At 41.7% G+C, this 15,306-nt stretch overlaps 1 protein-coding gene across 8 annotated transcripts in view; it reads right to left on the bottom strand.

Annotated features, from left to right (window-relative positions):
- Positions 1 to 12,338, bottom strand: part of sash1a (SAM and SH3 domain containing 1a) — a 158,364-nt gene extending 146,026 nt beyond the window's left edge. For 5 of the 8 annotated variants that reach the window (XR_013779964.1, XM_079354013.1, XM_079354020.1 and 2 more), the window contains exon 1: positions 10,786 to 12,338. Coding sequence is in view for 7 of the 8 variants with exons in the window: in XM_079354013.1 (XP_079210139.1) it covers positions 10,786 to 11,289 (504 nt within the window). In the remaining variant the exon portion in view is untranslated. The remainder of the gene's footprint in view (positions 1 to 10,785) is intronic. The other 3 variants (XM_079354015.1, XM_079354012.1, XM_079354017.1) reach the window with 3 other exon arrangements.
- Between the last annotated feature and the right edge of the window lie 2,968 nt (positions 12,339 to 15,306).

The raw sequence follows: 15,306 nt of genomic DNA, 5'->3' as shown, positions 1-15,306 counted from the left end.
TATTTTTTGAATAAACCACAATATGCAAATTCTCAGAACAAGCTTCAATCATAACATTTTTCCAAGCTCCCCATGTGGAAATAAATATGGCTTTAGCCTAATCCTCTTTAAACAAAGCTTGGTTTTAGGAAGCTGTCACTTCACTGGTTACATAAACCAGCGCCTTTCAGGGAAAAAAATATCACCAGGCCCGCTGAATTAAGGACAAGCCTTCAGAGGGCTGTGTTTACCAATGAGAGCAAATTTAATTAAGGCAAGCTTTCTGATGACTTTGTTCACACATTTAACTCAAGCCAAGACAACTGTGTAACATGAATCTCAAGACTGAACCGAAGTTGGAATGATCTGAGATCCTTGGACGATGGCGCCAGGCTCCGAAGGCCAAAGCTATCATGTAAAAAAAATAAAATAAACGTAGGATCGGAGAAGATACTATGCACTTCACGATTTGTCCGAGACTTTCCCTTAAGAGAGAACTCTTGAAGGCTATGACAGTAAAAAGAATTTGGTTTGGCACAGTACTGGTTCAAAGATCTGCTGACATGAAAATAGTGGTTTTGCGGTTCACCCAAAGCAGATGAAGCGGCACCAATAGAGCACATCCCAGACGTTAACAAAAGGTGACCTTAAATGGCAACAAGAGTATCCCAAAATACAAAAGTAACCATAAAAATGTAGATCTACCCAGAGGGAAACATGCTGAGGGACTAGACTGCAGGAGAAAATAACTTCCATTGCTTTTTTTTTTGTTTGTCTGGTACAGTATATGTTCACTTCAAATGTCTTGTACTGAGGTGGATAAAACCCAGTATGCTGTTTCACACAAATTCTCAGTTTACACTGTATAATTCAGTGTCTGAAGAGTTGTGTACTTGAGGCAAGCTTAAAATGTGTGAATTGAATAATGTGAAAGATAACCCGAACAAAAGCTAACTGGACCAGACATTTCTCTGGAGAAGCCACATGACTTCAACCTCCACTGAAGCTTTAATGATGTGGGATCAAGGTTTTGGGACAGCCTCAGCAGTCACAGTAGTGTCCCCCATTCATCACCGCATGAAGCTGTGTGGTAAGCGATTAACATTTAATGAATAGAACAATTAACTCCGACAGGTAGAGAGGTCAAAAAGCAGCAATTAGTGAGATGAACTTCAGCCTTCCATACTGAGAATGTCTAGATTGATCCACTAATGAACAGTGTGACTGGCTGGCTGCAGCTCAGCTTAACTACCTCTCAGAGAAATACAGGTAAGCAGTGAGAATACAAACCCTACATTTCTGTTCTGTACTCTGTCGGTATATACGTGCTCTGAAGTTGTATTAAAGAGAGAGTATGTTAACATGAGGATATAGGCCTCTAGAAACTAAGTACATGTCACCAGAACATGCTCAAAACACTTCCCCAATTAGTACACCTTCATGAGACTTTGGCAGAATCCCACTTCCACCCACTTGGCCCGAGTCCTAGTATTAGAGTGCTGCTTTGGGTAGTGGCCCTTCATAATGGTGCTAGAAGGGGTATGGGTTGAATCTTTTCCAAGGAATTGGGAAAGGACTCTTTGTGACATTTTGCATATACAAATTACTTGAAATGGAGATAGATTTGTTTTAAATGCATGGTATAATTAACTAATTACAGATTATAATCCGTTGACATAGAATTTGAATTTCTTTGAATTAAAACCATTTCTTTTGCATGATTATTTGCAAAGAAAGGTTCATGTCACCACATGAGCAGCAATGTCCCATGTTGAGAATTTCAGCTTTTACCAACGTAAGCTGAAACGTCATTCCCCAGGAAGGAGCCGCAACTAAAGACCGCTTTGATTATGAATTAAATTGCAGATTTCTTTCTTGATAAATCTTTCAGTCAAGAGTCTCAGCTTTTAGTTTGCAAGTTCCCAAGATTGTCTTCAAAGAAGTGATTAAATTCACTCAGCAATCCAAACTCCAATACTCTTCATTAATTGTAATTTTAAAAGATGGAATCTGTATGTTTGACATTCTTACTTGAATAATGATAACAAAAAGTTAATTGATTATCAAATTGGTTGCAATTTCCATAGACTCACTGACTGCTGAACTTTTAGTTCAAGTGGAAGTGGCACACACAGTAAATACTTACTCGCACTCATCAGAAATTTGTAAGAATGCGCAAAAGTCATTAAATGTTTTGTAAGTGCTTCTAATATAACAAGCGGCAAACCACACAAGACAAAAGATTAGCTTGAAAATGCCGCTGCTGCTGCTGCTGCTGCTTTAATAATGTGAGATACATGTGTGAGTGTGTTTGCGTAGGCGTGTTTGAGGAATGTACTAAGTGCCAGGTAACAAGGGTTTAGATTCAGGTATGTGAGGCCGCAGGGAGGCCAGAGCAACAGACAGACAGACAGACACTCAGCAGGTTTAATACAGCTCAATCCCCTGCCAGGCACAGCCACTACAAAAGCACTCAGGTAGGGACACATCAACGCTGGTGTGGTCTCAGTGATCAAAGCTTTCAGCGCAACCCTGCCCTCATGCCTTGGAAATGGACCAATTACTGTAGGGATAGGAGTGGTGGGGTGGGTTTGAGTTGGTTGGTTGTGCTGCGTTCCATACACCAAGCTGGCAGCAGCTTCAGACAAGGTAATTATACACACTCGCCCTGTCTGTCTCTCTAACACTCATACTCACTGCTATCATGCCTCACTCATCTCTCTACACCCCTGCATTATAGCCCTTAAACACAGTCCAGGATAATATGGGCTGACATGAGCCAAACTGTAGCTACATGCAGGGCTCTGTCATATGCAAGGGCATCTGAAAAGATGGCACAGGCAAAGTTAGAGGTAGCCTCGCAACCTGTGTCAAGCGTCCCCATTCTGATACATATCCAGTATATTAATATCTGAGCCCTTTGCCTTGCAAGAAAAAATATGGTTCATTTTTAGCAGCATCTACTTGTAAATGTGGAAGCAAATTATTTCATCTAGTTTGAGCACAGTGCCATTCATCCAACACGTTCAAAGCATTTGCTGCTTTAGTCCTCTAAAATGTTCTTTTTGGTCAGTCGTACCTCCATCTACATTGAATAGCTCTCAGGTTTGAGCCAATGGTGAGACAAAACAAGCAATTAAATGCTGCCTTCTGCGCTATAGCTGAATAAACAAACAAGACAAGAAACGGAGTGAAAACTGTCTTCAGTCATCAACACGTGGCTGATAAATTATGGCATGACCTATATAGATTAATTCTGCTCATTCATATATAATGAACTGTAGTTTGAACAAATAACTGTGTCGAAGGCTGAAGCAAGAGTTACAGCACTGTGCCCAAATCTCAGCCTGTAGAACCGTAGAAACTTATGATTTGATGCTTAAATATCTCCCACTTCATCTCCACTGTAACTTTTAGGCCTTATTTGTGAGACCTCTCAGCTTGTAAATGGATGGGAGTCAGAGGTAGTTAGCCTTTGTGGGCTGCAGGTCGAAGATCACCATTGTAAAGGGGAGACGGAGAAAAAAAACAATCTCACCCTTTATGTAGCTGTGTGTTTCCATCTTTACAGCAAGTTCTGTTACTTTTGTTACGAGAAAATGTAATGATCCCCTCCAGAGTAATCACTGTGAGTGTAGTAATGAGTGTGTGCAAGACAGAGACGTAGAGAGAAGGGGAAACATGCGCGGATGTGTTGATTTGCAGAGTGTGTTTGCAATCTGGATCATGACACAGACAGATGCTTGAGCCTGCTCTCTTGTCACTCTCCATGCTGCTGGGGTGGCTTGATATCTTCATATTACTGCAACTACACTGTTCAAAGAGGACTACGGGGTCCTTATTGTGTACATGTGCTGGAGCTATAAAAGAGGAAGCTGTTAACAGGATTTTTTTTCTTAAGGTTATCCTGTGCTCCGTTTGGATAAAAGCGAGCTGATGTTGGTGTGATTTGTGTTTGCAGAGCAGAGTTAGAGCTGGTGAAGAAATGTGTAAAAAAACAAACATGGCTACTGCAGCAACTGAACATCTATAGCCTCTCTGTTCTTTTTGCACACTGTGGGATTCCGCTCTCTGTGCACTGAAACATAAAACTAGATTTTAAAGCAGAGCTGTACTCAACTCTGGATTAATCTGACAAAACTGAATGAAGTGACAAAAACAATGAACAATTTGTTCCCCGTTTTTCAGTTCAGTTCCTCAAAAAACGAGATTCTCTTTTTTCAAAGTGAGTCCATGTCCCATTCATGAAAGTATTGCCACCCTGGTTTTTTCCTCATATTTAAGTCAAGTCACATTTTTTTTGTGTGTTTATTACTCCAGATGGAGGATTTTAGTCAGCTAATGCACTACAGTTAGAAATAGCTCCACTCGCAGCATGGACCTATCTTGGTGAGTTTCTAAAATCAACAGGGTGGTTTGTTTTCTAGACCATTTGACCTCTGTGATTATTCAGCTCACAGTAGAAACATTGTGAAAGTCTGTAAAGCAAATCTTGCACAATGCTGTCTCTCCAACATTTCTCAGCCAACATCGGCTCAACAAGAAAAGACAATCGTTCATATATTCAACTGACAAGATTCGAGCAGACTCTGGGTTGAAATAAACATTGCCCTCCAAAAAATACAGAAACAAAAACAAATGTTTATGGTTGTTGTTTCACCCGACTTGAGAAAATCTCGAATAACAAATTGTTTTCATTGAAGCAATGATGGCAATCTTGCACGACAACAGTTCAGTGACATTTAACCGAGTAAAAATGTTGAATTTACAAGATGACAGAAAGTGAGTGAACATGTCTGTCTGATGAGTAAAATCAGAATACAAAGTATATCTTACAAGTATTGATCCTGCAGCCTACAGTCATTCCCTATGTCTTTACTATATGATCATGTAGACAGGCTGTCTGGAACTGGAAGAAACCTTGGACCAGAATAGCTCTGATAATGTATCTGTCATGCATATGTGTCATCAGGACCTGTTCCCCAACACACTGTGGAAAATGAAATGGCAGTGCTGACTGCCTGTGCTGCTTTATTTAAAGCAGTTACCATGACTGCATAACTTCAAGTGACATACATATACAGTATCTCCCATATGTTATTTAAATATATCTCCAAATGCTAAAAGGGAGTGAAGGTTAAATTACCACAAGCATTAATTCAAATATTCAACATCAACTAAACTTCTAAATGTTGACATTATCTTGGCTTTAAATCTCGTGGAAGCAAATAGAGATGAGGCTCAGTGAAGTTAGGCTGAATGGTAAATTTGAGCTCTGCGAAACGTCACCTTTTTAAAAAACCAAGTTCATGTCTGTAAAGAAAAAGTAGCCAAGAAGTCTGTTGCTCATGTGAGAAACTGCACAGTAGGAGGGAGCCCCTCTCAACCTTTCCTGCTAAAACAAGAGGGCCAGCTGCAAATACAGAAGAAATGCTGCTTTCCCACATTTGCACACGCTCCCAGGAGAGAAGTGGTCATGTCTTCTCTGCACGACAGACGTGCTGTACAGAAACTCCTCCAAAACATTACTAAAAGGGGAAATCCATCCAGTGAATGTGTCTTTGCAGAAGTAGCTCGTAAAGACCTACTTAACTGGGCTTTATCTGAAGTTTCTTTTCTTTTTTTTCTTTTTTTTGCAAACTGAGCAAAGATGTGCACATTTTCTCATGATTTATTTCACACACTATTTCCCTGCAGATGGGAAAGTGATCCACTCACTTGAGATCATAAATGAAAGGTCAATTTAACATTTGCTTCCCTTTGACAACCAGAACCTTTTATTTCCTTGGTCGAGATCACATCAAAGCTTCGTGTTTTACTTTTAAGAAAAGTCAAAAGCAGTCCTGTCAAAGGTCATTGTGATGGCCGTCAGTTGCTGCTCAATGAAGTGCTAAATACTCATAGTTTATGCTAAGATGGCTTAAAAAGGCCCTTAAACACAGTCTGTTTACAATAAGGGTCCTAAGAATGTGTTTATGGGACTTTCTCCATCTGATGGGAATCTATCCCCTTTAGTGCTCCATGTCACTCCGCTGCTCTACAATGCAAATAGCAGCTCACTTTGCTAATTGACTTTCTCTGTCCTCTCAGGACAATAGTGGCCAGTCCTTGACTTCTTTATGACTTCCCTTTTTCTGAGTCCTTGCTTGATTATGCCTTTAAACAGCCTTTAAGCAAACAGGGCCTCTCAGCAGAATACATGAAAAACTCAGAGGCTGATGTGAAAGGATTTTTTTCCCTCGGTATGGCAAAATGCCAAGTCCATAGCCTGGGACAAAGGTGACGAGGATCGAGCCAAGAACATAGACCAAATGAAAAGCTCTCAGTGCCGGAAATCAGAAAAGCAATGAAAAAGCCATATACTACGTTTAAGAGTGGTTTGATGAAAAAGAGGGAAACTAAGTTAACATCAGCATTTTTAAAAAGTGTTTGAAACTTCATCGCCTCAAGAACCTATCATTAAAGATTTGGTTGAGGAGTTCTATTATTTTGTTATTGCTAACTTTTTATCATTGTAGTGTATCACATGGAGCATGTGCAATATCTTTCATATTGTATGCACAACACTGATACACTGATATTTCATTCATACTACTTTGCAAACAGCTTAATCTGCGCATAACTGGAGCACAAGACAAATTAATTTATCGTGTCAAGTTTTGGTCTTTATCCTTCAGCATTCCATACATCAAACAAATATGGTAAATGGAAAGAAATACGGAGTAAACAGCAGAACACATGGAGATTGGTGTCCATGTAAAGATTTGTCATCTTTGCAGCTGAAATGTTTTATTCCAACACTGGTAGTATTTGGACTGTAAGAACTTTAAAGCCAAAACTGCACAAATTATTTTTCACACAAAGCCTTCACAGCTGCCCATCATCCAGTGAGCCCTAAACAACCATCAAGGGCCAACAAGGTCATCTTATACTAAAGCCTAATTTCCTGCCGGGCGAGAGTGCTGAGGTATTAATCAAGATGAAAGGTCTAAAACAGGAAGTGAGGTGAGTGTTTGGCATGAGGTGGTGAACTTCCTCTTTACAGAAGGATCACAATACAGTCAGTTAAAAGCTCTCTTTCTTTCTGCTAACCCCCCCCCCCCCCCAAACAGATGCAACACCTCTGGGTGTCTGCTGCATTTTTTGCATTCTTGAGGCCTGTAAAGCTGCAGGCCTCTCGTGATTCACACCTACCACATTTGATCAGCTGTTCTGTGGGAGTCAGAGAAAGGTCTAGAATGGCTACCTGGCCAAAATGTTGGTGGAGACTGAGGATCCCCTGCCCAAGCACCCACCAAACCTTCGTTCAGCCAATAAAAATAACATGCCTGTCTATTTACAACCCTGTCTCTCTCGGCATGACACCCAGTTTCTATCACCCACCCATCGGCACAATGCTGGACACTTGCCTCCGCAGTCGGTTTCAATGGACGGAAATTGGGAACGCAAAACAGAGCAGCAGTGAAAGGACATGTGGCTCCATCAGCTTCCATACAAACAATGGAGAATCTCCCAGTGTTTAGCTTCCACTTCCTCCAGCTACACAGCATTGACAATGAGGCACTATTATGACTGACTGTCTGTTTCCAGCTCTATTCTCTGGATGAGAACACATCTTCACATTGTGGAGCCATGTGCACAATCATCTAAAGTTGAAGTGTTTTTTTCCCTCTCTTTCTGACAAGATTATCCCTGGAGATGTTATAGCAAAACGAAAAAGAAGCAGAATTTTCTATTTGACAAAAGCCTTTCATTTTAACGTCAACTTTTTGGTTCAAATTGGGAAAAATATATATATATCTTGCAGGAAACTACAAAATGACTTCCAAAGGAAGATGTGCAATTAAAAACACAGTATATGATACACTGTTAATCTTACAAGGGTTGGATCAGAATTTGGCAACCGCTGTGGTTAACAAAAAACACACAATAAAAGCAGTGAAAATGCATGATTTGACTCTAATATTAGTGGACAAATCTTTAATGGGGTTTTCAACTTCACAGAGTACTCAAACAACACTCCCTGAATACACATTACTGCACCACTCCAAAATAAACACAAAGCATAATAAATATTAACCAAAAATCTGACAATACTTAAATGAGATCAGCAGGGTTGATCATTTGTTCTCAACAACATTTGTACTGCTGGTACAGCAAGTTACGAGAGAGTTTCCGCTTAAACATTAAAGATGATATTGACTCTCTGTGCAGTCCATTCAACAACAGGCACACTCCCAGCAGCATTTTCCCAGTTTATATTGTCCCCCGATGAGAGATCTCGAAATGTGCAGCTTTTAGCAGTGTTTGTCTACATCCCAAGAAATAATACTCTCTGAAACAAGGGGTCTCTGTGGCCTTGATAAGGATCATGGGTATTTATTCCTCCCAGCAGAGCCCTTTCAGTGAGTTGTTTGATCATAATAATAATCCAGCAAACACCACAGAGAATTTCTCACTGTAAGTGTTTATATTAGCTATGATTTTTGCATAATGACAAAGGGGACAAAGGCGGCGACACAAAGATACATCCCAGACCACAGTCCATAAAAAGTCCTGGCGTATTGAGAGCACAGAGGACAGTTTAAATGTGGTTGAGATCTTGGTTATACTATACAATGAACATCCCCAGAGACTGACATTGTGTGTCCTGTAATTGCCCCGAGTCTGCTACTCCGGTCGCCGTCCCCGCTGGGGGCTGACATCTCGTCTCAAAGGCAGAGAGAGGGGAGATATCTGCAGACCAATCACAGGCTGAGTAAGTCAAACCTCCATCAGCTGGTCACAGCTCCATCTTTTACCCTCCTCTCACTCCTCCTGGGTAGAAAAGCACTGGGCTGGAGCCAATTCCAAACTGTTGGGTTACACACACACACACACACACACACACACACACACACACACACACACACACACACACACACACACGCACACACACACACCTACACACACACACACACACAGGAGCCAGAGAGAGACAGAAAGACCTTGACCTACTCATTCCTCCTCCGAAGCCTCAATGCCAAAGCTTTGGCTCTAAATAAATACAGCCTTCAAAGGGAGGGATCGTTTAACCCTCTGGAACCAACACTTTGTTTCAGCCCTGGTTTCCACAGATAATCCCTCACAAATCCCAAATCTCTGTGGGATTCACAGTTAGCCAAAGTGGCAGAAATATGCAGACAGAGCTTACGAAACATGCAGAAATTGGAGAGAAAGCTGGTATCAGTTTGAAAAGCTAATTTGGAAGCAAGAAGGTACCACATTGTGTATATGTTATCACGGTTTGCTTCTTATAATGTTAAGGATAGTGAAGATGTATATAGTCACGACACAATCAATAAATGTGCTGCATATTCTAGGAGTTTGCGGCAGTTAGAACGGCTCATGATTATGTAAACATAAACGCAGTCAAATTGAGGATTTGATGTTTTTTTTAAAGAACACAATTTGTCAAGAGTCATTTTCTCAACTTTCAATTCTCAAGCTTGTTCAATTTCTGAGAGAAGCTAATACACAGTCTCTCGATCAGTCAGATCCAGTGTTTAAGTTCATGAACACGACATAGAACATTTGCTTAAGGGGATCCTGAAGTCTGGTGACTCAGGGACTGAAAGTCAAAGTCAGATTCTTTGACTTCCATAGGAAGTAATGTCAATCAGATATCGAGGTATACTGCCGAATGAGCACAATCGTTATATTCAAAACAAGCTTCCAATCCAGGCACTTGCATGAACAAAGACTTGTTTGTAAACAAGCTTACTCTTATCGGTGAAAAGTGCAGACGCAGCATCTGATTGTTTATTCAGTTGTAAACAACACCGCATGTTTCAAATAAACAAATGCAAAGGACACGACTTCTACCCACTCAGAGGTCAATAGACCGGCCACTCACAAGCCTCCCTGTGTGTAACGGCCTTGATTCAGTTGAGCCCTCTCAGCTGGTGAGGCATATGATTCAGACACTTCTGAAGAAAAGGTTAACATCAGTCCAGTGAAAACAAGAGGCCCTCTCAGTCTGCCTCCTGACAGGCCTGGAATCGCTCCCCAGCTGGGCGCTCCTCTTCATTTACTACCCCTGCCATTAACGGCCCGCCGCCCATTCATCACAGCAAAGAACACCCGGCTGATATGCTCGTGGGCCTTGTTGATCCACCCACGCTGAATGCTGAGGCGAGTCACTGGACAGGTGTGGTCAGGTTAGATTAATAATCTAACCTGACCCCCGCTGTAGGAAATCACAGCTGAGTTTGAAAGCTCCTCAGGATCTCCTCTGTGCTCTCTGCTTATTGATCTGCAGGAACTTCATCGCCATCATTCAATGTGACTGCAACCATTTGTTTGTCTTTTATAGCTAAGTTAATTCATACCATCTTAAAGCAAAAAGTATGGGACAGTTATGGGACTTTTGTCCCAGTAAACTAACACAGTCAAATAGGTATTTTGCCTGCACATGACAGTTTTTGAAAAAGTATATATATAGCAGCATTTAAATAAAATTTGTGTTAAATTATTTTTATTAAATGTGTTTTGTTTCTTTATTTTGAAGACCAAGCCTTCTCTCTGTCTAAATTTCTTTAGAATTCAACGTATTTTTCAAACTTCCCATGTAATGGTTATTTAAAAATAAAAGCTTCCGAGTTGAAAGCAGCTTATCATAATATATCGGGATTACTTGCATTGCATGAGTACAAACATGATGCACTGTTTAGCGTGGCTTCATCCATTGTTTACATGCATGACTTTTGCCAAGCGACGCGCTGCGTGATGAGACCATATCTGAGCACGTCTCAGTTCTTAGCTTACCTTATTAGAGTAGGGAGGCTTGGCCAGGTTGATGCCATCTCTGATGAGCTTATCCCTGATCATGATCTTCAGCTTCAGCTTGGGATAAACCACCAGCTCCCTCCTGTTGCCCAGCGTCAGGTTCCTCTGTGCGCCCATGTACCCACCATTACGCCCCACACGTTCACTGTTAGGCTCGGTCCAGGACTTGGATCCCCTCAGTCTGGACTCATACTGGTCCACCATGTGACTGGTGTAAATCTCAGCCGCAGGTGGCATGGGCTCCAGGGTGAAGTAGAGTCCACTGGCCGTCTCCTGGGCGTCCTCCTTCAGCCTCCTGACCGCGTCGTGGATCCTCTGCCGGTGGTGAGGGATATACACGCCGATAGCATCCAGGTCCGGGTCTCCGATCTGTTTGCAAACCTCCAGATCGTCGTACCCATTATCCACAAAGGACTCAACATACTGTGCAAGCTGGAGGGTCTTAAGCCACTCGTAGACGATGACAGGTCCGTTGCTTGTCATTTTGGCTGATGCCTTATCGGCTACAACTCGGGAAAAGACGCACAAGTGATGGTTACTCTCTCAGCCAACCTTTCAAACGCATTATAAGATCGGTAATAAAACGTGCGCTTTCAATAAGTGTTTAGAAAGTAAAGAAAACTGGAATACACAATGTTTGGATCACCCATATCGATGGTTCGATTACCATCCTATCATGTAGAGTCCGCGTTGTTTCACGCCATAAATAGAGAGCTTTAAGTGAATAAAATGCTGAGCCTAGCACGCTCAGAATGACTTCTACACCTGTCAATATTTACAAATGAAAATCATTTCAGTTTCACTTGACAAATTCAAAATGTCATTTCATCATCAAATTTACTCCCCCACGTTGACTCACCACGCGCAGTCGGTTTAAAAAATGATGCATATGACAAATGAGAGCGCAGTTGCCTCAAACTATTGTCATTCAAATGTCTGTTTGACGAGATTTAGTCAGTTACGCACGCCGTCTGCTGCGTCTTTCAAAACGTTTTCACAGACTATTATCCTTCTTAAAAAAAATCTTCTGTAATGCCCAACGGCAATGCATTGAAGAAATAAATCCAAATGGGCTTAAAAATGTCAGATATTCGGCTCCAGAGGTTTGACAGACACAATACAGTTCCGCGTCCGATCGCTCAGTCTACGCGTAGTCCGGTTCCTCCTCCAGCCGGCACATCACCACACTAGAACTGCAGCCAGGAGCCAACATGCTCAGCGCTGCTCCTCTGCCGTCCACGCCCCCTAAATCTCACATTTAAAAATAGTGATGCGACTCTCTTTTCTCCCCCCTCTGTTCAACTTGTCACACCGCCTCGGGAGCGCTGACTGACTCACCGGGTTTCGACCGACTTGGACAAAGTTGGACCGCAGAAAGGGAGCAAGTTTAACCTGACGCGCAGCACAAATTGATATCCTTGTTGCCGGTTTGTGTCACGTTTTTATTGTTCCCCAACGAAGTGATTTTCGACTCACTCTCTCTCTCTCTTTGCCTCTTGCTCTTATACACGCTCACTCACTCATTGAGCATTTCCAGGCTATGGTTTCTCAGGACCCACGAGCTCCCTCTATGTTTAGACAGGAGAACTGTTTGATTCTGGAACTGATGTATAGGAGTAAGGTGGTACATCCATCTAACCATTATCTATATGATCAGACATTTCAGGCACCTTTTTGTTCCCCACTTCTTTGGACTCCAACTGTGCGTATCAAATAGCACTGTTTGATGCAATCATTGTTTATTAGAGACAAACTGTCTGGAAAAACGAGCAAGAGAGACTGGCACAGGGAATCACACTGCCTGAATAAGACCTGTCCACTCCGTCCAAATGGATGTCAAACCAGTGGGTGCTGATGCATGCTTTATCAAATGTGAGCTGACAGCTTGTTAGGGGTCAGTTTGATACAATCACTATCTCAGCTCGAGCCTGGAAGTGATTTGCCTCGGCCCATTATGACATGCGGCAGGGCTGAAGAACAAACACGTCAGGCAGGGAAGGAGGACGAGTGGGGAAGCATATCAAATAGGCACTGTTTTTTTTTTGTTTTTTGTTTTTTTATGGAGGAGATGAGGTGCCAGAATCATGCCAAAAATTGCACGGTATGGTGTCAGAGGAGGAGGTGCATGCATGTGTAGACTCTTCTTCTCGCTCACAGTCCAATCACATTTGACATTTTCTGTGATTTACCTGTCTGCTGCTGTAATTGCAATTACACAGAAATGCTCCATTGTCTTTCACACTCTGTAAATACTCGTATGAAATGGTTTAACAGACAGGAGCCATGGGGTTAGACGTGCAGAGAAGGTTTCATACACAGTATACTTGAATTGGCATGAACTCTGTGATATTTAGCCTCTTTATGAATGAAAGACAGTAAAGTTTATTTGTTTACACGATAACATTTCAGATGTATGGCTGTATATGGGATTAGCCTGAATGTCCAGTAACATAGAAAAAGAGTGTTTTACACGCACTCTAACCACAAGCCTCTCATGCATTGGATTAAAACTAACACTTAAACATTCTCTTGTAATCTAACATGTTATAAGATCGGTTTCAGGAGCAAGGGGATTATGGGAGGAGAGTGACAGATGGAACAAGGAGACTGCTGCTCTGTGCGATGGGTGGACTGAGGGAGCGTACACCGGCAGTGCCAGGAACACTAAGTTTCCACTCTGCTGACCCGGGGCCGTGGAGAGCGACAGGCAGGAGCCAGGAGAAGCAAGGGTGGCGAGTTGCAATCGTATACGGGAGTATGTCTGAGCTAACAGTATTTGAATATAGAGGATTGTTTGTTTTGAAGACAAATATTCCAATCGTGTCTAACCAGACGGATGTTCATCAGAGCACTGCAGGTGTGCCTGCTTTTTAACAAGGGGGCCTTTAATACAAATTGGCGAAATATAAGCAGCCATGTCAGTAAAGGGAAAGTATGTCAGTGTGTTAAGCTTAAGAAAGACAAATAAATAGAAAGTGTTAACTAATAAAATAACCCAAGCAATTGTTTGTCAAAGAGAAGGTATAAAAGAAAGTGTTGCACTATTGAATACAAATAAGAAAATAATGTAAATGTGTGAGTTCCAGAAACGTGTTTTCTTCTTTAAAGAATGATTGACATAGGTTATTTTTTAAATAAATGTCAGAGTATTTTTCTGTAGCTACGCTTATTCACTCTGTTACCCACTCCAGCCCTAAAATCCTGTGTTATGTAGCTCTTACATGTAAATGGATTTTAAGTTGATATTGTTCTGTATCATTTCTTTATAGCAACATAAAAAGGCAGTCTGTGTCCATTAAGAGCAACAGAGCCATTGCTCTTCCTGCTGAGTGGAGTGATATTGCCCTGGAGCCAGGAGGACTACTGCCACATCAATAACTCCTCAATAAGCATCCCTTAATAAAATCTGAAATGGGCAGCCGGGGGCAGCAGCGCAGCTAAATATGAATATGTGGCAGTGAGAGTGCACATTACAACTGATTCTGGTAAATATGTATAGTGTGCTTTGACGGTGTTGATTGAAAGAGTGTGACTGCAGCAGGTTGAGGGAAGAAAAGCTCGAGATGCAGCCCGACAGACACAATAGCAGCTCTGCTTGACAGCCAAGCTCTTTCTATGCTAATAGTTTAGCGCTGGTTTTTTTTTGTTTTTTTTTCCTGAGAGGGAAGACTTGGGCTTTAGAAGGTGGGGATTTATGTTGAGTGGAATTTTAGGCCCGCTCTGGCTTCAGAGCACCTTTCAAGACCTCAATTTTAAAACCCTCTGAAGCAGAGAATGGCTTCTGTCCACCCAGATGCAGAGACAGCATGAAGGTCATGGATGTTGCTTTCTAGGTTGATGCTTTGACATGTTGCTTTCTGTCAGCCTCTGATAGATATGTAGACTCTTTAGCCACGGTGGATATATGAAACACAAATCACAGTTGAAGCTTTGAATTGAATGTGGTCCTGTGGTAGAGATATGGTTAACCGTGTCAGCTTTTTCTGACCACCGCTCCAGCAAAGATTTATCGTCAGGTTTTTTTTATGCTGCCAAATAACAGTTAAAGACCAATGTATGATTTAAACATGGAATCAGCCTGTATACAGCTGAAAAAAGAAACAATAACTTTTTTTAATGCAAACTGGGCAGATTTATATTTTTTCTCGTTAAAGGCTTCAAGTGTGTGTTTTTTTTGCTGTCTCTTTTTCGTTACAGATGTATGGTTTGGCAGGAGATGCTTCTTCAGGAGCAGCCAAGAAGTCGAAGGGAAACAATCTGAGATTGACCTGGTGATTTCCTCTGATTGCTGTATATCACATTTTGCTTCATCAGGAATGGTGGTCCTGGATAGCTCAAGTTTTACAGCAAATTCATCCTCAGAACTCCAAACACAATTGTATGGCATAACTGACTCAAATCTGAGACAGATCTGTAATTGTATTGTGCTGGGATTAAATTAAGAGCAAACATCGAGCTGTACTTAAACTAGAACAGCTCTGCACTGGAGATTTCTGGTGG

Source organism: Symphodus melops, assembly GCF_947650265.1.
Source record: "Symphodus melops genome assembly, chromosome: 1".
Lineage (NCBI taxonomy): Eukaryota > Metazoa > Chordata > Actinopteri > Labriformes > Labridae > Symphodus > Symphodus melops.
Note: the sequence above shows the minus strand (reverse complement) of the source record. Positions and strands in the feature narration are given on the sequence as shown.